Raw genomic sequence first — 22,579 nt, 5'->3', positions numbered from 1 at the left:
ACTGAGGGCCACTATATTTCCATACTCGCTCCAGAGGGCCACATATGCATATTTCTCTCCTAGCAAAAATAGCCGATCTACAAGCTCAAAACGCGTTGCGGTGCGACACGTTTTGAGCTTGTAGATCGGCTATTTTTGCTATATTTGAATTGAAATCCAGAATATTTTGCATTTATGCAAAATACTAAATGCATAAATGCATTTATATATATGAATATATTAATATTCATTAATATTAACCTGAGGGCCGCATTAAGTGAAGGTGGGGGCCGCATGTGGCCCCCGGGCCACCAGTTTGCCCGTGTATATGGTATACACTATACAGATACTTTCACATGAAATGTCTTCATCTTTGTACTAATAAAAAGATAAGCAAAGGTAATTGATGCATATATAGCAGCAGAACAAACAAACTGAGAAATGATCATGCTTGGGTGCTTGGGTGAATATATATGTAAAAATAATATGTATACAATACACATGTATAGTACTTATATTATTATAAACATAAGATATAACGTATTAAGTACACCTTATATATTAATTATTATTAATGTAAACCAACATTTTGTTTACTTTTTGTTCCATTTCCTTTTCCTTTTGTTTTTAGTAATATTTCTACGGTAACTTGATTGATTACTTTTTCATTTGTGCTTTTCATATATGCTACTGTGATATTTTATCATAGACTATTATTTTATTTTTTTTATTATGTAAAAAGGTGGGCAAAATAAGCTTCATGCTTCAGCCCGTACCTTTTCGGCTAAAATAGTCACTATGTTGACAAATCAATGTAAATTGCTTAACAACCATTTTGTTTTGTTTTTAAATGACCGAATTAAATTTTCAAACTCAAACTCATAATAAAAAAAAGAGAAATAAACTTTTCTCCATGTCCGGTATGAACTTTTATTTAACCAGGAATATAAACCAGTTGCAAACTTTACAACTGAACAGCATTATATATATAAAAAACAAAACAAGTCAACATTCACAAAGACAATAAACATTTCTCCTCAGACGTCAGAGTCAACTGTTTGTTCAGAAACAGGAAAAGGCCAGACAGAGAGAGAGAGAGAGAGAGAGAGAGCGGCTCAAACACTTGGAACTCCAGAATCCATTTTCTGGGGGGAAAAAATAAAAAAATAGCTCAAACAGCACAAAACTGAACATACACTAGTACAGAGCCCTGGGGGACTCCCTCCGCTCAACGAGGTTTAAGTGGTTTAAACTTTAAAGGACATCATTTACAGCTTCAAACATCACGGTGCCATCAGACCATCAGACAGGCCTGTCTTTGAACTGAAGCAGGGAGAGCCAGTGCAATTTCCGGGCGTGGAGTAAAATACGCTTGTGTTGTCGCACCGCGATTTCTCTGCGCAAAAACACGCAGGTCTCATTGGAAATGAACTGTAGGCACGATGTGACCAGATTTGACTGAGAGACTGCCATCGCGCACATTCCAGCTTTTCACCAGAGGAGAAAAAGTTATTATTTTTCTTTTTTTCAAAAATGAGTTAATAGCACAGGCAGACTCTTCACATACTAGAGCATGTCTGAAATAAGTGTCAGAGCTGATATCGACATGTAAATATGAAATAAATGCTTAAACATGTAGCTAGGTGTAATGTTAGAGTCCACAGAAGTGAACCTTTCAAGCCTGTTTTCTCAACTCGCTGTTTTCTGCAAGACATTACTCTATAAGCCATATCTCCAAAACTGGTGGGTCAAACTGAACAACCAATATGTCAATTTGAAGCTATGATTCCCTGCTTTCATATGATAAAAAACGAAAATTCTAAAAAATCCAATGGCAGTCCCTCAGTCAAATTTAGTCACATATCGTTTCACGTTTGAAAGGCTCTTTATGTGGATTTGTCAGTTTGTTGCTCAGCCACACCATGAGATCAAAGGGTTCTAGCTGTTGTCATAACACTGGGTCGCCCATCTTAGACGGTCGGTACCATAATAATCCATTCTATCCGTTTCTTTCAATCGCCCTGTATCTCCTATTCCTTGTCCCAGATGGCATTTTTGGTCAAAACAAGGTTTATTTGACGGCACAGAGCCGACGATGTGGAGCCCTCCAGTGCACCGGCTTAGATCCGTTTGGTAAACAAGGCCTGTCCAGGACCCGTTTCACTTCCTAGTTTATGTTCAGTACCGGAAGTCTGGAAATGTGGCTTTTCAAAATAAGAGCTCAACTGGGAAAAATGCTGGCGTGAATTATATCATAATTTGTCAATAAATGCTAGCAGTCCAAGTGTTAACCCATTCTGGACGGGAACCCTTTTTGGTGTTTTTATTACATTATACTTTTAGCTATTGAAGAATATTGAAAAATAGCAGATCTACAGAATATTGAAAAATAGCAGATCTACAAGCTCGTAGCGTGCCACCAAGTGGTGCGCTACGAGCTTGTAGGTCTGCTATTTTTGAAAAATCGTGAAAATGTGGCGCAAATTTGGAATATATATTTTTTCAGAACGAACATTTTTAACTCAAATCTTTGCTCCTGGGGAGGTCCCTGGAACAACATATTTTCACATAGGGGTTGGTGGCCAAATGTATATAATTTTTGGGGTCCTTGACATGAAATATTTTGAAAACCACCGATATAGAAACATAGGGTTTTTCAGCAAACTGACATGATTTAGACGACATTTGTAGAATCTGGTGTCAGTCCTAAATGGGTTAACTCAGAGTTAAGCGATATCTTTGTTAAATTAACTTCTAAGAGTTAAATATCTCTATAATCGTTGCTAGTATAGACAGTAACAGGTCTCCGCGTCTATCTCAAGCTCTATTCCATATTAACCCATTCTGGGCGGGAACCCCTTTTGGTGTTTTAAACATCATGTTATAATTTAGCTATTGAAAAATCGCAGATCTACAAACTCATAGCGCGCCACCGAGTGGCGCGCTACGAGCTTGTAGGTCTGCTATTTTTTTTAAAGCGTGAAAATATTTATTTCAGAAAACTGGAGGATTTAGAATATTTTTTTTAAATGTTGAGGTCAGGCCTAAATGTGTTAAACAGAACATACATTTTCAGGTCGGGATACCAATTCCATCCAATCAGGAGAGAGAACAATACGTAGGATAAACAAGTAAAAAATTGGAACAGACAAATGTGAAACTTGGCACTGGAGCGTTGAAAAGGTGATAAATTAACTCTGCCCTTCTGATTGGACACGATTGGTATCCCCGACCTGGAAATGTTTAAGAGTTGGAGAAATGGTGGAGACCCCTGTTACTGAACAAAAAAACATGAATTGCAATAATGTCTTTCATCATAATTGTCTCCACCAGCCAAAGGCATGAGAGAATGTTTTGCACTCCTTCCGTCCGTCCGTCCGTTACCAGCTAATCTCCGGCACCGTTAACCCCGTCGATGCCAAACTTTACACACACACACACACACACACACACACACACACACACACACACTCCCAGGATGCCAACGATGAACCTCTGCCCCAAATGTTCCAGAACGGCCTGTTATAGCGCCACCATGAGGCAGCTTTTCACCTTTTTGTATTATCTGCAGCTTTAAACTTTTAAAAACTTTTTTTTTTCAAAAACACATCACTTCCACCCTCTTTTAAATCACATTTAGTTGACCGGGGCACCCCAGGGCTCTATACTAGCCCCCCCCCCCCCCCCCTCCGTTTTTCGTTCAGTACACAAAATGGTCATTGGTGGAAAATAGCCGATCTACAAGCTCACAGCACGTCGCTGCTTATGGACCGGCTTGAATTTGTGCTGAATGTTTTCCCCGCCAGAATAAAGACTCCAGAGTTCACGTGGTTGGTTCCACTGTGTTGTGTGTGTGTGTATACGTCCAATGCAAATGTGTGCTGCCCTATAACTAGTGTGTGTGTGTGTGTGTGTGTGGCCCAGGGGGGGCTCACCCCTCCCAGGGGGGGCTGCGTCTCCCGTCCACATCCGTCTCCACGTGGTACAGCATGTCAGCCAGCGTGTGTTCGATCACGGCTCCCCAGCCCATGTCGCTCATCTGAAGACCACAAAACACACACACACCAACAAAACAACATGACGTCAGTGTACGGTTACAATAATGAATTGCATTTTTATAGCGCTTTTCCAAGTGCTCAAAGCGCTTTACAATTGTTCACTCATTCAATGGTTCGGTTCATTCATTCATACATTGGCGCCAGCATCCTCACTTCCCACATTCAGACACCAATGGTGGCTAAGCTCACACCGACCGACTCATTGGAGGCAATGTGGGTTCAGTGTCTTGCCCAAGGACATGGTCGACGTGTCAGGAGGAGGACAGGAGGAGCCGAGATTCGAACCGCCAACCCATGGATCATATTGGGCCCTATTATGCGTGTCTTAACCCTTAGAAGATGAAAGACGCCAATTGGCGTCTTCATCAGAATTCCGTAAATGATCAATGACGCCAATTGGCGTCTTCACAGTTTTTGATGAATCTAAACATATTAATATGCTCCGAAGCGCTGTTTAAATTCCTGAGCTTATATTCCAACTACATTACCCAGAAAACCCGTGTCACGTGACACACGTGTACGTGTTGCCATTGGAAGCTGGTCCCACCCCCTGTAAACAGTGGGGGCAGAGGGAGTCTTCATAGTTATCATTGTTTTGCCTGTTTGCCGTCTCGCCCGAGCGATTTTCTAGCAGAAAAAGTTGAAAGCAGTACTATTTATTTGAGCGAGTTTTGTGGTAGTAGTATTGATCCATACGCGTCCCAGTCGCCTTCTCCAGGCGGAGTAGCCCTGGTCCAGTGCTTACAGCGAGACTCGCTGCTCCCTCCCTCCTTTTTTCATTGTCTCCCCATCGTCGTCCGATGAGCTATACCGGGAAACCATTGAAGAAGACGATCAACCCGGAATGTTTTGAGGTAATCTTATTGTAGAAAATGCCCTTCTATAGTGATCAGAAATCATAAGATGATCGCTACAAATAGATGCTTGGATAATTACTACTACTAGTCAGATCATGACGCCAGAATGACTCACCACGATGGCCCCCAGCCATTAGCCAGCACCGAAGGTGCTGGCTAATGGTGTTGGTCGGTGCATTGGTGCTGGCTAAGGGCTGGAGGGGGGGTTGGTGTCGATCGGTTGGTTAGTGCAGTACAAATGTATCGTAGCAGGCATGCACGCATGGCAGTACAAGTATTTTATATTGTAGCGTGCCTTATAGGCGATCTGATCTTTAGAGTAATGTTCGCTCCTTTTATTTACTGTCTACAAAGACGGAGAACAAACATGCATCGTTTACTGAAGCAACGCGTGGTTATGATGACGTTGCTACAAGGATCGGAGGGGGGACGGGGAGTGAAGCTAACAGTAGCGTATTATATAAGATCTGTATGACGTTTCATTGACGTCTGCGCTTGCATGATAATTGCATTCATTGTATATTGTATACAATCATGATTGTACATTGTTTAGTGTGTCTCCGTGTGATGATGATGATGACGATGATGTCAGATAGCCTACGTCCCCCCCCCCCCCCCCAACTGGCTATTGGCCGGGCTGACTACAGCTAAATGTTTATTTTTTATATATTTAGAACTGGCATCAGATGAGGAGGATGATGATGATGATGATGATGATGATGAAGACGAAGAGTCAAGACTGCGATGGAGTTCTCCGACACTGAACCGGATGCATTCATTCATTTCAGTTGTTGTTTTTTTTAAATTTAGCCTACACACACACACACCGTCAAGAACAACTGGAATGCAGTGGTTTGGGGACACTGGGGAGTTTGGGGACAACTGTGTTGTATGTAGGCCTATTTATTTTCTGTAATATTTATTATAATTGTATTATGTTAGTCATAAAAAATAAAAGACAAGCTTTTACAATGAGTTAGACCTGTCATGGCTATTTTGTTCACTAGTCTGAGGTTTATGGTTTGACTAAGCGAGTTTCAACTGTGATTTACTCTGTAACGGTAGATGGTAAGAACCCAATTTTTTTGTTATAATACAGTATACATTCAAGTCTATATTTTGATACATATCATGGGCACAAAGTCATATCAAAACAATGTCCTTGGATGAGTTTTTTATCAAAACTGTTTCTTCACAACAGGTTTTTGAGATACATGCATGAATAGACACGGTACTGGTAAGACTATGTAAACATGGTATGTATCAAAATGTGCGTTAGAATGTCTAATTTTACCCCAAAAAAGAATTGAGTTTATATGATGTTCCATTTCAGAGCTAGGGGGACTTTTAGCTGGATAGGTCAGATTGATCATGACTGACCATGCTATTTATAGATGGCAAAATATCTACAGTGGTACATGTGAGAAACTTTTTATTTTATTTTAATTGAACTAGACAACTCACCCTTTAAAATGAGATATTGCATGGCTATGTACGCCCAGCAGAAAAAAAGTTATTTAGAAAATAAAACTTCAACCGGTCATAACTTTTTTTGTTGTCCTAGAAACACTACCCAGTGTAAATGCAGGCTCTTTTAAATGGCTTCCAACACCACAACTAAACATTTTATCAACTCAGTTCATTTTTTTCCTGGAAGCAGACAAGCCAAGCTTTCTCTGAAGGTCTTTCGTTGTCACACATTCACAGCAGAGAATTTTCAATAAATCATTCAAAAACGCCATTCTGCCATAGAGAAGTCTAAAAACTATATAGAAATCCATGAAACTCTCAAAGAGTTAAGTACCAGGTCTTATTACTTAACTTAAGACCTGGAGGTGTGATCAATGCCATTTGGCTATTCTGAGTGGCCAAACAGCATTGACCACGCCTCCAGGTCTTAAGTTAAGTCATAAGACCTGGTACTTAAGACACGCATAATAGGGCCCTTAGTCTCTAAATGATCGGTTAGTCTCTCCAGACACCACAGACTGCTGTTAAAAGAAAATAGTGGAGCAATTCCATGTAGACTGGGGCCCACGGGGGGAGTTTATTGATAAGTAATATTTTAAACTTTAAGTTGGCTTCCACTACGTTGCTTCCACTGAACCAAGCAGGATAACACAACAGAATAACGTGCTACTCACCGGCTGGTACTTGATATCCTTGGGAGGGTGCTTGAAATGTGGGCCGAAGTTTACAGACACCTGTCGACAAAAAGGAAAGCCTTTATTAAAAGCAGTGTTGTTTTTGGCAGCAAATTTAGATTTTAGTTTTAGTCCCTTGAATAGTTTATTTAGTTTTAGTCATAGTCCCTTGAATAGTTTATTTAGTTTTAGTCATAGTCCCTTGAATAGTTTATTTAGTTTTAGTCATAGTCCATTGAATAGTTTATTTAGTTTTAGTCATAGTCCCTTGAATAGTTTATTTAGTTTTAGTCATAGTCCCTTGAATAGTTTATTTAGTTTTAGTCATAGTCCCTTGAATAGTTTATTTAGTTTTAGTCATAGTCCATTGAATAGTTTATTTAGTTTTAGTCATAGTCCCTTGAATAGTTTATTTAGTTTTAGTCATAGTCCCTTGAATAGTTTATTTAGTTTTAGTCATAGTCCATTGAATAGTTTATTTAGTTTTAGTCATAGTCCCTTGAATAGTTTATTTAGTTTTAGTCATAGTCCCTTGAATAGTTTATTTAGTTTTAGTCATAGTCCCTTGAATAGTTTATTTAGTTTTAGTCATAGTCCCTTGAATAGTTTATTTAGTTTTAGTCATAGTCCCTTGAATAGTTTATTTAGTTTTAGTCATAGTCCCTTGAATAGTTTATTTAGTTTTAGTCATAGTCCCTTGAATAGTTTATTTAGTTTTAGTCATAGTCCCTTGAATAGTTTATTTAGTTTTAGTCATAGTCCATTGAATAGTTTATTTAGTTTTAGTCATAGTCCCTTGAATAGTTTATTTAGTTTTAGTCATAGTCCCTTGAATAGTTTATTTAGTTTTAGTCATAGTCCCTTGAATAGTTTATTTAGTTTTAGTCATAGTCCCTTGAATAGTTTATTTAGTTTTAGTCATAGTCCCTTGAATAGTTTATTTAGTTTTAGTCATAGTCCCTTGAATAGTTTTAGTTTTAGTGTTATTCTAGTTTTTGTTGACTAAGTATAAGATTTTAGTCGACTAAATCTAGTTGATTTAGTCGACTAAAATGTATTTTGGCGGGCCTTGATGCCATCGTAATGACCGATTTTACACTTGCTGAAAATAGCCGATCTACAAGTTGTGGATATATTATATAATTTACATATAATTATAATTTTTTGGGTCCTTGACATGAAAAGGTTTGAGAACCACTGACATAGAAACATAGGTTTTTTTCAGAAAACTGGCTTTAGAAGACAGTAAATTTGTCAAATTTAAAATCTGATTTGTAAAATCAGATTCAGGTCTTATAATCAGTGTTGGGAAAGTTCATTTATTTTATGAACTAGTTCAGTTCTCAGTTCAGAAATTTAAAAAGGAACTAGTTCAGTTCATAGTTCCTAATTCAACATTTTGAACTAAAGTTCATGGTTTCAAAAAATTAACAATTCTAGTTATTTTTCGTTTCAAAATTATTGCCACAGCCCATCGCCATATAGAACCGCAGACTTTATTGAATAAAAAAACCCTTGGGGATTAATAAAGTGACAACTTTTACAATATCTCCATTACCATTATCCAAATTAATTCCTTATTATTTATTTTTTACATTTTGGGGGAAAAAATAGCTCTTTGCAATGTGAAATGCCACCGAATTCTTAATCCTTTTCCTTGTCTTTATTATGGGCCACCTTGTGAAAGCTGCATGCTTTTATTGTGAAGGGTCTCCGTTCTTACAGCCTGCAAGCTCACAGCCTCACAGCCACAGCCTACAAGCTCACAACGCGTTGAGCTTGTAGATCAGCTATTTTCAGCATGGAACATGTGTACGACGAAGAATAAATCGGGCATCACTGTGCTTCTGTGGAGGGAGGGAGATATATTTTGTTGGCCGAACGAGGCGATCATGTATGGACAGTTGGACACATACGACATACCTCATCGACGCAAAAATAACAAGCAATTGGAATCTATTTTTCTTGGCACATTATAAACATTATAAAGTTTACTTTACCTCCTCAGTGTTTGGGTCAGGACATGTAGGACTGTATGTGTCTGCTGTCTGCGTGCATATGCGCGCTGCGCGCTCCAGTGAAATTGTGCAGCTTGAGAAACATTAGTTAATTTGTGTTGGATAAGGGCTTATTGGTGGGTTTTCCGCTAGAGTGTGTTTTAGCGGGGGTTTCGCCTGGAAGGCTCACTCACTTTTGAACGAAGTTGAACGTGAGAAAGTGACGTTCACACACGCCAGAAATGAACACGTTCACAATGACGTTCATCAGGCAGAAATACAGTACGGGAACGCGTTCGTGAACTATCGTTCTTTGAACGTGTTCAGGTACAACACTGCTTATAATGAGTTGTAATGTACATACTGTGCAGCCCTTGTAGAGGGAGATGGCTGGGAAATAGAGGCCTTCGAAGAGATTCTCGTAGGCCACGCCCTGGCTCGCCCCGTTCTTATAGAAGATCATCTGGAAGGACAGGGACAGGACAGGACAGGACAGGACAGGACAGGACAGGACAGGACAGGACAGGACAGGACAGGACAGGACAGGACAGGACAGGACAGGACAGGACAGGACAGGACAGGACAGGACAGGACAGGACAGGACAGGAACGAGTCAAATGCAGAACGAAGAGGGTGGGTAGAATCATTGTAAATCTGAATTGCCTTTTTGGTTATGGAGCCAAATTCAATTGGAATACAGCAGGGGTCTCTTCAACAGGGGGTCGGGGACAACTAGGGTGTCCTCAGAGACACTGAGGGTGTCCTCAGTATCTCTGAGGACACCCAGGGTCCTCAGAGACACTGAGGGTGTCCTCAGTATCTCTGAGGACACCCAGGGTCCTCAGAGACACTGAGGGTGTCCTCAGTATCTCTGAGGACACCCAGGGTCTTCAGTATCTCTGAGGACACCCAGGGTCCTCAGAGATACTGAGGGTGTCTTCAGTATCTCTGAGGACACCCAGGGTCCTCAGAGACACTGAGGGTGTCTTCAGTATCTCTTCTATATTAACCACTTTTATATTAACCACTTCAGCCCTCGCCTCCCTATTCTGGAAGGAACATTGGCCGAAAATAGCAGATTCTACAGGCCTGTAGATCGTCTTTTTTCAGCCAAAAAGGTCAAGTTTACAAAGTATGAATCCAATATAGTGGGGGGGTCCCTGCTTCATCTCTCTCTCAGTTAACACCCCGAACGCCTGGGGTTATTTAATCCATTCAATCAGAGCGCCCAGCGATTTATAGCAGCGGCGCACATTTAGCGACGGACCGGATGCTATCCCGGATGTAGCTGAAGTAGCTAGATGTAGCCAAAACACTCCCGAGGCGATCGACAACAACGGGAGGTATGATTAATTCTAACGCGACTAGCGACGGGACCGCGGTGGGCACATAATCTTTGCTTAGAATTGGACGGAATGATTTAGATTTAGTTATTCACGCTTTAAGATTTTCGGTCTCGTCGGCTAAAATTGGGGGGGGGGGGGGGGGACATTTTTGATGACGTCCCACCGGAAAACAACATAGAATGTTGCCCAACATTCTAGGGGTTTTCACCGACCTTGCTAGACCCCTGGAATAACAGTGTTTTCACCAACCTTGCTGGAACCCTGGAATACAGTGTTTTCACCGACCTTGCTGGAACCCTGGAATAACAGTGTTTTCACCGACCTTGCTAGACCCCTGGAATAACAGTGTTTTCACCAACCTTGCTGGAACCCTGGAATACAGTGTTTTCACCGACCTTGCTAGAACCCTGGAATAACAGTGTTTTCACCGACCTTGCTGGAACCCTGGAATACAGTGTTTTCACCGACCTTGCTAGAACCCTGGAATAACAGTGTTTTCACCGACCTTGCTAGAACCCTGGAATAACAGTGTTTTCACCGACCTTGCTGGAACCCTGGAATACAGTGTTTTCACCGACCTTGCTAGACCTCTGGAATAACAGTGTTTTCACCGACCTTGCTAGACCCCTGGAATAACAGTGTTTTCACCGACCTTGCTAGACCCCTGGAATACAGTGTTTTCACCGACCTTGCTAGACCCCTGGAATACAGTGTTTTCACCGACCTTGCTAGACCCCTGGAATAACAGTGTTTTCACCGACCTTGCTAGACCCCTGGAATACAGTGTTTTCACCGACCTTGCTAGACCCCTGGAATAACAGTGTTTTCACCGACCTTGCTAGACCCCTGGAATAACAGTGTTTTCACCGACCTTGCTGGGAGTGACGACCTTGAGGCTTTTCTCTGCTTTGTCCAAGTAGTCCTTCTCCTCAAAGTACAGGTAGCTCTTAAACTTAATCAGGGCCTGAAATCACAACATAAAGTACAGGTTAAACTAAATCAGTGGCTGAAATCACAACATAAAGTACAGGTTGAACTTAATCAGTGGCTGAAATCACAACATAAAGTACAGGTTGAACTTAATCAGTGGCTGAAATCACAACATAAAGTACAGGTTGAACTTAATCAGGGCCTGAAATCACAACATAAAGTACAGGTTGAACTAAATCAGGGCCTGAAATCACAACATAAAGTACAGGTTGAACTTAATCAGTGGCTGAAATCACAACATAAAGTACAGGTTGAACTTAATCAGTGGCTGAAATCACAACATAAAGTACAGGTTGAACTTAATCAGGGCCTGAAATCACAATATAAAGTACAGGTTGAACTTAATCAGTGGCTGAAATCACAACATAAAGTACAGGTTAAACTAAATCAGTGGCTGAAATCACAACATAAAGTACAGGTTGAACTTAATCAGTGGCTGAAATCACAACATAAAGTACAGGTTGAACTTAATCAGTGTCTGAAATCACAACATAAAGTACAGGTTGAACTTAATCAGGGCCTGAAATCACAACATAAAGTACAGGTTAAACTTAATCAGTGCCTGAAATCACAACATAAAGTACAGGTTGAACTTAATCAGGGCCTGAAATCACAACATAAAGTACAGGTTGAACTAAATCAGGGCCTGAAATCACAACATAAAGTACAGGTTGAACTTAATCAGGGCCTGAAATCACAACATAAAGTACAGGTTGAACTAAATCAGGGCCTGAAATCACAACATAAAGCACAGGTTGAACTTAATCAGTGGCTGAAATCACAACATAAAGTACAGGTTGAACTTAATCAGTGGCTGAAATCACAACATAAAGTACAGGTTGAACTTAATCAGTGGCTGAAATCACAACATAAAGTACAGGTTGAACTTAATCAGGGCCTGAAATCACAACATAAAGTACAGGTTGAACTTAATCAGTGGCTGAAATCACAACATAAAGTACAGGTTAAACTAAATCAGTGGCTGAAATCACAACATAAAGTACAGGTTGAACTTAATCAGTGGCTGAAATCACAACATAAAGTACAGGTTGAACTTAATCAGTGGCTGAAATCACAACATAAAGTACAGGTTGAACTTAATCAGGGCCTGAAATCACAACATAAAGTACAGGTTGAACTTAATCAGGGCCTGAAATCACAACATAAAGTACAGGTTGAACTAAATCAGGGCCTGAAATCACAACATAAAGTACAGGTTGAACTTAATCAGGGCCTGAAATCACAACATAAAGTACAGGTTGAACTAAATCAGGGCCTGAAATCACAACATAAAGTACAGGTTGAACTTAATTAGTGGCTGAAATCACAACATAAAGTACAGGTTGAACTTAATCAGGGCCTGAAATCACAACATAAAGTACAGGTTGAACTTAATCAGTGGCTGAAATCACAACATAAAGTACAGGTTGAACTTAATCAGGGCCTGAAATCACAACATAAAGTACAGGTTGAACTTAATCAGTGGCTGAAATCACAACATAAAGTACAGGTTGAACTTAATCAGGGCCTGAAATCACAACATAAAGTACAGGTTGAACTAAATCAGGGCCTGAAATCACAACATAAAGTACAGGTTGAACTTAATCAGGGCCTGAAATCACAACATAAAGTACAGGTTGAACTTAATCAGTGGCTGAAATCACAACATAAAGTACAGGTTGAACTTAATCAGTGGCTGAAATCACAACATAAAGTACAGGTTGAACTTAATCAGGGCCTGAAATCAAAACACATTGTCAGGACAACTATGTCCCAAGTCTATGTCTAAGCAAAGTAAATGCATACATAGGGGGTTCTCAAGATAAATACATTGTAGAGGTCAGCGGACAATTAATTGTCATACATATTGCCATTAACGATTCAATCGTTTTGGGGTTTTTTTTACACTCCCTAGGTCAGTGGTTCCCAAAGTGGGGTCCGGGGGACCTCCAGGGGTCCTTGACATGAAAAGGTTCGGGAACAACTTTCCTAGGAGGTTGTACCTTGTCTTTGTAAGTGTCCTAGGAGGTTGTACCTTGTCTTTGTAAGTGTCCTAGGAGGTTGTACCTTGTCTTTGTAAGTGTCCTGGGAGGTTGTACCTTGTCTTTGTAAGTGTCCTAGGAGGTTGTACCTCGTCTTTGTAAGTGTCCTAGGGTCGTACCTTGTCTTTGTAAGTGTCCTAGGAGGTCGTACCTTGTCTTTGTAAGTGTCCTAGGAGGTTGTACCTTGTCTTTGTAAGTGTCCTAGGGTCGTACCTTGTATTTGTAAGTGTCCTAGGAGGTTGTACCTTGTCTTTGTAAGTGTCCTAGGGTTGTACCTTGTCTTTGTAAGTGTCCTAGGGTCGTACCTTGTCTTTGTAAGTGTCCTAGGAGGTTGTACCTTGTCTTTGTAAGTGTCCTAGGGTTGTACCTTGTCTTTGTAAGTGTCCTAGGAGGTCGTACCTTGTCTTTGTAAGTGTCCTAGGAGGTCGTACCTTGTCTTTGTAAGTGTCCTAGGAGGTTGTACCTTGTCTTTGTAAGTGTCCTAGGAGGTCGTACCTTCTCTTTGTAAGTGTCCTAGGGTCGTACCTTGTATTTGTAAGTGTCCTAGGGTCGTACCTTGTATTTGTAAGTGTCCTAGGGTCGTACCTTGTCTTTGTAAGTGTCCTAGGGTCGTACCTTGTCTTTGTAAGTGTCCTAGGGTCGTACCTTGTCTTTGTAAGTGTCCTAGGAGGTTGTACCTTGTCTTTGTAAGTGTCCTAGGAGGTTGTACCTTGTCTTTGTAAGTGTCCTAGGGTTGTACCTTGTCTTTGTAAGTGTCCTAGGAGGTCGTACCTTGTCTTTGTAAGTGTCCTAGGAGGTTGTACCTTGTCTTTGTAAGTGTCCTAGGGTTGTACCTTGTCTTTGTAAGTGTCCTAGGGTCGTACCTTGTCTTTGTAAGTGTCCTAGGGTCGTACCTTGTCTTTGTAAGTGTCCTAGGAGGTTGTACCTTGTCTTTGTAAGTGTCCTAGGAGGTCGTACCTTGTCTTTGTAAGTGTCCTAGGGTCGTACCTTGTCTTTGTAAGTGTCCTAGGGTTGTACCTTGTCTTTGTAAGTGTCCTAGGGTTGTACCTTGTCTTTGTAAGTGTCCTAGGAGGTTGTACCATGTCTTTGTAAGTGTCCTAGGAGGTTGTACCTTGTCTTTGTAAGTGTCCTAGGGTTGTACCTTGTCTTTGTAAGTGTCCTAGGGTCGTACCTTGTCTTTGTAAGTGTCCTAGGAGGTTGTACCTTGTCTTTGTAAGTGTCCTAGGAGGTTGTACCTTGTCTTTGTAAGTGTCCTAGGAGGTTGTACCTTGTCTTTGTAAGTGTCCTAGGGTTGTACCTTGTCTTTGTAAGTGTCCTAGGGTCGTACCTTGTCTTTGTAAGTGTCCTAGGAGGTTGTACCTTGTCTTTGTAAGTGTCCTAGGGTCGTACCTTGTCTTTGTAAGTGTCCTAGGAGGTTGTACCTTGTCTTTGTAAGTGTCCTAGGAGGTCGTACCTTGTCTTTGTAAGTGTCCTAGGAGGTTGTACCTTGTCTTTGTAAGTGTCCTAGGGTCGTACCTTGTCTTTGTAAGTGTCCTAGGGGGTTGTACCTTGTCTTTGTAAGTGTCCTAGGAGGTTGTACCTTGTCTTTGTAAGTGTCCGGCAGAGCTTTGGCGGTCTCGGTGCCGTCTGGCATCTCGATGAAGAAGCCCAGCGTGTCTCCCTGGCCGTAGGCCGAGGAGTAGTGCTTCCCCATGGACTGGTGGAACTTGGTGCCCTTCTTGCTGCGCCACGAGTAGCTGAACTTGTCGTAGCCCAGAGGAGCCTGCAGGTTACCTGTCAGGAGAAGAAGGAGACAGACAGGGTTAGTAGCTGAACTTGTCGTAGCCCAGAGGAGCCTGCAGGTTACCTGTCAGGAGAAGAAGGAGACAGACAGGGTTAGTAGCTGAACTTGTCGTAGCCCAGCGGAGCCTGCAGGTTACCTGTCAGGAGAAGAAGGAGACAGACAGGGTTAGTAGCTGAACTTGTCGTAGTGTGTGTGTGTGTGTGTGTGTGTGTACCTAGCGGCTGGGACCAGCCCAGCCGGGCGGCGGTATCAGGGGGCATCTCGTCCACAGTGTGTGTGTGTGTGTGTGTGTGTGTGTGTGTGTGTGTGTGTGTACCTAGCGGCTGGGACCAGCCCAGCCGGGCGGCGGTATCAGGGGGCATCTCGTCCACAGACACCTCAAAGAACCAGGATCCCTTGCGGACGCCGTGCGACGCCCTGACCATGGAGTAGCCCTTCTCCCCGGTCACCGTCAGGCGGTCGTCCGAGATCTTCAACTGCGGCGCTGGAAGACCACGTCAAGTACATTATATACATGACAATATCTGCCTTCTACATCAAAGATAACCTTTCTGTGTGGAGTTTGCATGTTCTCCCCGTGTCCCCTAGGGCAGGGGTTCTCAACGTTTTTGGCCGGGGACCCCCGAAAATGCTTTGGCAACGTCTCGGGACCCCCGCCCCGCCCCCTCCCGACCCCCAATATAAATTGACTGCTACAATAACCTTAAACCATTTTGGGCGGGAACCCCTTTTGGTGTGTTAAGCATTGTTATAATTTAGCTATTGAAAAATAGCAGATCTACAAGCTCATAGCTTGTAGGTCTGCTATTTTTGAAAAATCTTTTTTTTTTTTTTTGGAAAATAATTTGGGGACCCCCTAAAATAATTTGGCGACCCCCCGAGGGGTCGCGACCCACGGGTTGAGAACCCCTGCCCTAGGGTAGGTACCCTCACATGTTCTCCCCGTGTCCCCTAGGGTAGGTACCCTCACATGTTCTCCCCGTGTCCCCTAGGGTAGGTACCCTCACATGTTCTCCCCGTGTCCCCTAGGGTAGGTACAATTTACAATTTACAATTTACAATTTAGGCATTTAGCAGACGCTCTTAATCCAGAGCGACTTACATTAAGCAGGAACAAAAAGCATGGGAATACATCACATATGTAAAATGCATTTATCGCGAAACATGCGTAAGCTAAGAACGTAACTAGAACATATCTATATAATGACACTATACATATAAACTATAACTAGAACATATCTATATAATGACACTATACATATAAACTATACATATATGCTATACTATGCTGTACATATATACTATGAAGTGCTATGACTACATACAATGCACTTATTGTGCTGTCTACATGACATGCTATAAGTCTGTTTCAAATGCTATATAAGTCTAAGAAGTGCTGTCTAAGGGGGGTAGGGTAAGTGCTATGGGCCATGATGGAGTCTGAAAAGGTGGGTTTTCAGACTACGGCGGAAGATCGGGAGTGATGCTGCAGTTCTGATTGCAACGGGAAGTGCATTCCACAGTTTTGGGGCCAGAAGGGAGAAGAGTTTGGGACGTGTGGAGCGTTGTCCCGGCGTTTTTAGTGAGGGTACTTCCAGCTTCCCTGCGTTGGCTGATCTGAGTGCGCGGGAGGGTTTGTAGGGTTCAATCATGCTGGCAAGATATGGGGGAGCCATACCTTTGGTTGCTTTAAATGCCAACATCAGAGTTTTGTATTCTGTGCGGGCAGCGACCGGGAGCCAGTGCAGGGAGCGGAGCAGGGGGGAGACATGTGAGAATTTTGGCTGGTTGAAGACCAAGCGAGCTGCGGCATTTTGGATCAGTTGGAGAGGCTTCAGTGCACATGCCGGTAGGCCAGTAAGGACCCTCACATGTTCTCCCCGTGTCCCCTAGGGTAGGTACCCTCACATGTTCTCCCCGTGTCCCCTAGGGTAGGTACCCTCACATGTTCTCCCCGTGTCCCCTAGGGTAGGTACCCTCACATGTTCTCCCCGTGTCCCCTAGGGTAGGTACCCTCACATGTTCTCCCCGTGTCCCCTAGGGTAGGTACCCTCACATGTTCTCCCCGTGTCCCCTAGGGTAGGTACCCTCACATGTTCTCCCCGTGTCCCCTAGGGTAGGTACCCTCACATGTTCTCCCCGTGTCCCCTAGGGTAGGTACCCTCACATGTTCTCCCCGTGTCCCCTAGGGTAGGTACCCTCACATGTTCTCCCCGTGTCCCCTAGGGTAGGTACCCTCACATGTTCTCCCCGTGTCCCCTAGGGTAGGTATACCCTCACATGTTCTCCCCGTGTCCCCTAGGGTAGGTACCCTCACATGTTCTCCCCGTGTCCCCTAGGGTAGGTACCCTCACATGTTCTCCCCGTGTCCCCTAGGGTAGGTGCCCTCACATGTTCTCCCCGTGTCCCCTAGGGTAGGTACCCTCACATGTTCTCCCCGTGTCCCCTAGGGTAGGTACCCTCACATGTTCTCCCCGTGTCCCCTAGGGTAGGTACCCTCACATGTTCTCCCCGTGTCCCCTAGGGTAGGTATACCCTCACATGTTCTCCCCGTGTCCCCTAGGGTAGGTATACCCTCACATGTTCTCCCCGTGTCCCCTAGGGTAGGTACCCTCACATGTTCTCCCCGTGTCCCCTAGGGTAGGTACCCTCACATGTTCTCCCCGTGTCCCCTAGGGTAGGTACCCTCACATGTTCTCCCCGTGTCCCCTAGGGTAGGTACCCTCACATGTTCTCCCCGTGTCCCCTAGGGTAGGTACCCTCACAAAACATGCAGTAATCCTGGTCTCTAAACTGCCTCCCCCTGGCCAGCCGGGGCGCCTGATGGAGGGGAAAGGAACTGGTTGGAATAACGTGTTCCTTCCATGCGCTACGTCCAACCAGAGAAACTCCCCCGTCAGGTGTAAAGGAGCAACTTGGACACTCATGCATGAAGGAAGCATGAGTTCAAGTCCATTGCTCTCCCCAGGTTGGCGGAAGGTGTGTAGAGCCCAGGATCACATTAGTTAATTGACACAGGGGTGATAAATGGGTTACAAAACTGATCTTTTACACCATTTAAGTGGCATAAATGTCAATCAGATAGATCTAGTATATCATCATTTTGCATTTTTGTGACAGGCCTAAACATTCCCCCCTTCCTCCCCCGACACACACAGGAACAGTTTTGAACATGTAAGTATCAGTATCGGTATCAGACCTATCGGTATCGGCCAATCATGAGAAACACAAGCAGCAGCACCCTCTACAGGCATAGAGAGGTTATTAACCCATTGACATCGAAATAAGAAAAACGTTCGCTCTGAAAGAATATATATTCAAAGATTTGTGCCGCATTTTTACGATTTTTCAAAAATAGCAGACCTACAAGCTTGTAGCGCGCCACTCGGTGGCGCGCTATGAGCTTGTAGATCTGCTATTTTTCAATAGTTAAAACACCAAAAGGGGTTCCCGCCCAGAATGGGTTAAGTGGGTGTAATACCTCTGTCGTGTAGGGCCAGCAGAACCCTCTCGTACAGGCAGGCCCGGTACAGATCCCCGGGGATGGGCTTCCCGGCCCAGCAGTCCAGCTCCAGCTTTTCGGGGTCCGGGGCGTGGGGGTCCGGCTCCGCCAGGATGTAGCGGTAGCCGTCCTTGTTGAACGGGTGCTCCAGCGGGTAGCCGTGTGGAGGCAGACGCTGGGCCGAGAACAGAGGGTCACTGCAGAGAGAGGACAGAACAGAGGGTCACTGCAGAGAGGACAGAACAGAGGGTCACTGCAGAGAGAGGACAGAACAGAGGGTCACTGCAGAGAGAGGACAGAACATAGGGTCACTGCAGAGAGAGGACAGAACATAGGGTCACTGCAGAGAGAGGACAGAACAGAGGGTCACTGCAGAGAGGACAGAACAGAGGGTCACTGCAGAGAGGACAGAACAGAGGGTCACTGCAGAGAGAGGACAGAACAGAGGGTCACTGCAGAGAGGACAGAACAGAGGGTCACTGCAGAGAGAGGACAGAACAGAGGGTCACTGCAGAGAGAGGACAGAACAGAGGGTCACTGCAGAGAGAGGACAGAACAGAGGGTCACTGCAGAGAGACGACAGAACAGAGGGTCACTGCAGAGAGGACAGAACAGAGGGTCACTGCAGAGAGAGGACAGAACAGAGGGTCACTGCAGAGAGAGGACAGAACAGAGGGTCACTGCAGAGAGACGACAGAACAGAGGGTCACTGCAGAGAGAGGACAGAACTTAAAACAGGATAGATACCATTCTGCCAGATGGCCAGCAGGTGGGGTCGTTGCCCGTGCCAGCCTATTTGTATAACATGTCCCAAAAAGTAGGGGATGTTGACATCAGTTTGAACCGGAGGTGAAAGTCGGCCAGGTCACAGTGGTGTAGTGGGGCCCATAGATATATATATATATATATAAACTCTAGATGGCTCAAAGCGGAGTTTCTGACGTCGTTCACCCGGCAGACATCTTACTTTGGGGCTACAGTACAGTATGTTCAATGGCAGCTCAAACAGAAACAGTCATAACTCGCTCAAATCTTGACGGATTTACAAACGGGTTGGTTTATTACAAACGTTGTCAAGGACGCTTATCTGCTTAATTTTTTTTTATATATGAACGTCGTATAAAAGCATATAAGTAGGTGGACGTCTGACGTTTATAACAAACCAAACCGTTTGAAGATCGGTTGAAAATTGAGCAAGTTATGGTCATTTAAGAGTACATGCCCCATAGACACAATGTTATGTGGCCCGAGGTAAGATGGCCGCCACGTAACGACGTCGCTCTCCATTGGCCAACAGCGCGGGTGAGCCATCTAGAGTTTATATACATCTATGGTGGGGCCTGTCTGCCTGTTTTTTATCATAACTAAGTCAGTCTAAGCTCTAATCAAGCGCATAATATTGAATCTTTTGCAGACTATGAGCCATAATGCATATAAAGACGGCTTGTGTGCGTGCACGCGGGATTTTTGGCTGTTTTTACGTGATCGCGGGCGGCCTGGCGCTAGCTAAAAATGCTACAACATGCTAAATCTGATGCGAATGAATCGCCGATTAACGTGGATTAAACAAAACTCGCCTTTACGTCTCTGGCATACATTTCGTCTTAGTCATCATAGCTTAGTTTTCCTCAGTGAAAAAAGGTAGTCGGCGAACATTTTTCGTCTTAGTTTTAGTCGACGAAAACACTGACCTGCGTGTCCTCTTAGCTGCTCCTGCCGTCGCTCCTTCCTGTTGCTGCTTCCGCTTGGCTCCTCCCCTTCCCTTCCCTGGACCGGCTGCCAGAGCGCCTTCAGAACCAGACAGAACCACATTACGTTACATTATGCTACCTTACGCTTGGCTCCTCGACCCTTCCCTGGACCGGCTGCCAGAGCGCCTTCAGAACCAGACAGAACCACATTACGATACATTATGCTACCTTACGCTTGGCTCCTCGACCCTTCCCTGGACCGGCTGCCAGAGCGCCTTCAGAACCAGACAGAACCACATTACGTTACATTATGCTACCTTACGCTTGGCTCCTCGACCATTCCCTGGACCGGCTGCCAGAGCGCCTTAAGAACCAGACAGAACCACATTACGTTACATTATGCTACCTTACGCTTGGCTCCTCGACCCTTCCCTGGACCGGCTGCCAGAGCGCCTTCAGAACCAGACAGAACCACATTACGTTACATTATGCTACCTTACGCTTGGCTCCTCGACCATTCCCTGGACCGGCTGCCAGAGCGCCTTCAGAACCAGACAGAACCACATTACGTTACATTATGCTACCTTACGCTTGGCTCCTCGACCCTTCCCTGGACCGGCTGCCAGAGCGCCTTCAGAACCAGACCACGTTACGATACGTTATGCTACCGCACAAAAAAACCAGCATACGTACTAGACACAATAATGCGCGATTGTGCGTGTGTGCGTGCAAACACACATGCACACACAGTGACGGCACCTAATTGGTTGCGGTGTGCGTAGGTTGACAGCAGACGCAAAGACAGGCAGGGATTAGTCTATGTTGCATGTGCCACATCAAGTGCAACTAGATAAAGTGCCCCTCGGGGCACAGGTCTCCACACAGGAGGACACAGGTTGTGTCCTCCTGGTGGCGCTATAATAGGGTGCCATTTCTTCTTACTCCTTGGATGGCAATTGGATGATTTGAGGCTTTCTGTTCAAAACGGGCCAATCCTGCAAACTTTGAAAGCCAATGTTAGCCAATTAGGATGGAATATGAAATATCAGACACATCCGTCTTGAACACATGACTATAGAGATAGTGTGTAACGATTTGCGGGATTTTTGGAGGAGTAATATAAAGAAAATGTGTTTTTCCAAAAGTCTCCTCAAACTCATTCTCTGTGTTGGAAGGTCATTTAGAACGCCTCTTCTTTGTGGCCATTGCTCAGAAAAAACACCCTCCATATTCCTCCTAAAGGTTGCCCTGCTTGAGTAATTAATTAGGCCTGACGTCGGGAAAAAAAAAAGCTCTGAAAGAATAAATATTCAAAGATTTGTGCCGCATTTTTACGATTTTTCAAAAATAGCAGACCTACAAGCTCGTAGCGCGCCACTCGGTGGCGCGCTATGAGCTTGTAGGTCTGCTATTTTTCAATAGCAGATCTACTATAATGATTAGTTAAAACACCAAAAGGGGTTCCCGCCCTGAATAATTAATGTGTGTACTTACTGTATACATTACAGAAATCTATTCACATCTACTCGACTTCTACCAGTAAAACCCTGGTAAAGCTTCCCCGGTCAGAAACAAGTAAATATCGTCCGATACCGAGAACGTTTGTGCATCCCTAAACATAACATAGCTGATCTACGAGGTCACATTGCTTTGTAGATCTGCTATGTTCGTCATATAACGAACAACGGCGTCCTACACGTGTGAAAGTGTTTGAGAAGGCCGAGTGGAAGGGGTGTAAAAACAATCCCGTTATGAACGAGTCAAAATCGATTCATAATTTCCAAAAATATTTTTTTTTTCCCCTTTTTTTTCTGGTTACATTTACAGGAGTTTTCACTACATACACAGTAAACATGTCTTCAGTCATTTTAAAGTTGCTGTAGTATAGTCACTTCAGTTGGCTGGAGTAGATTGTGATGAAATCCTATGTATTGAATCATTTAATCATTTTGAATAGAGAATTGTTTTGAATCTGGGAAAAAAATGCTTTTGAATTAAAAAAATAAATAAAAACGTTTTTGGATTGAGAATAGAGTTGAATCGAATCGTGACCCCAAGAATCGGAATCGAATGGAATCGTGTGACACCCAAAGAATCACAGCCCTACCGAGTAGTAAAACGACAAAGAAGAGGCTAAAGCAAAGCCCACAACTCCCATCAGGACGAGGCCAGAGGGACATGTTTTCAGCT

The 22,579-nt window shown here is 43.7% G+C and overlaps 2 protein-coding genes across 3 annotated transcripts in view; one reads left to right on the top strand and one right to left on the bottom strand.

The window, feature by feature from the left end:
• Positions 1–1,441, top strand: part of LOC306940298 (G protein-coupled receptor kinase 6-like) — a gene marked incomplete at its 3' end in the record, with an annotated part of 69,951 nt that extends 68,510 nt beyond the window's left edge. The window contains exon 16 of the mRNA XM_079525319.1: positions 1,394–1,441. Within this exon, the coding sequence (XP_079381445.1) occupies positions 1,394–1,441 (48 nt within the window). The remainder of the gene's footprint in view (positions 1–1,393) is intronic.
• ash2l (ash2 like, histone lysine methyltransferase complex subunit) overlaps positions 859–22,579 on the bottom strand; it is a 42,140-nt gene continuing 20,419 nt past the window's right edge. For both annotated transcript variants that reach the window (XM_079524659.1, XM_079524660.1), the window contains 8 exons: positions 20,390–20,486; positions 18,678–18,895; positions 15,513–15,680; positions 14,993–15,186; positions 11,253–11,345; positions 9,400–9,498; positions 7,039–7,098; positions 859–4,018 (listed from right to left, as the gene is read on the bottom strand). In XM_079524659.1, the coding sequence (XP_079380785.1) occupies positions 3,911–4,018; positions 7,039–7,098; positions 9,400–9,498; positions 11,253–11,345; positions 14,993–15,186; positions 15,513–15,680; positions 18,678–18,895; positions 20,390–20,486 (1,037 nt within the window). In that variant the 3' untranslated portion in view covers positions 859–3,910. The remainder of the gene's footprint in view (positions 4,019–7,038; positions 7,099–9,399; positions 9,499–11,252; positions 11,346–14,992; positions 15,187–15,512; positions 15,681–18,677; positions 18,896–20,389; positions 20,487–22,579) is intronic.

Source organism: Electrona antarctica (assembly GCF_951216825.1).
Source record: "Electrona antarctica genome assembly, chromosome: 16".
Lineage (NCBI taxonomy): Eukaryota > Metazoa > Chordata > Actinopteri > Myctophiformes > Myctophidae > Electrona > Electrona antarctica.
This window is presented reverse-complemented; position numbering and strand designations above follow the sequence as displayed.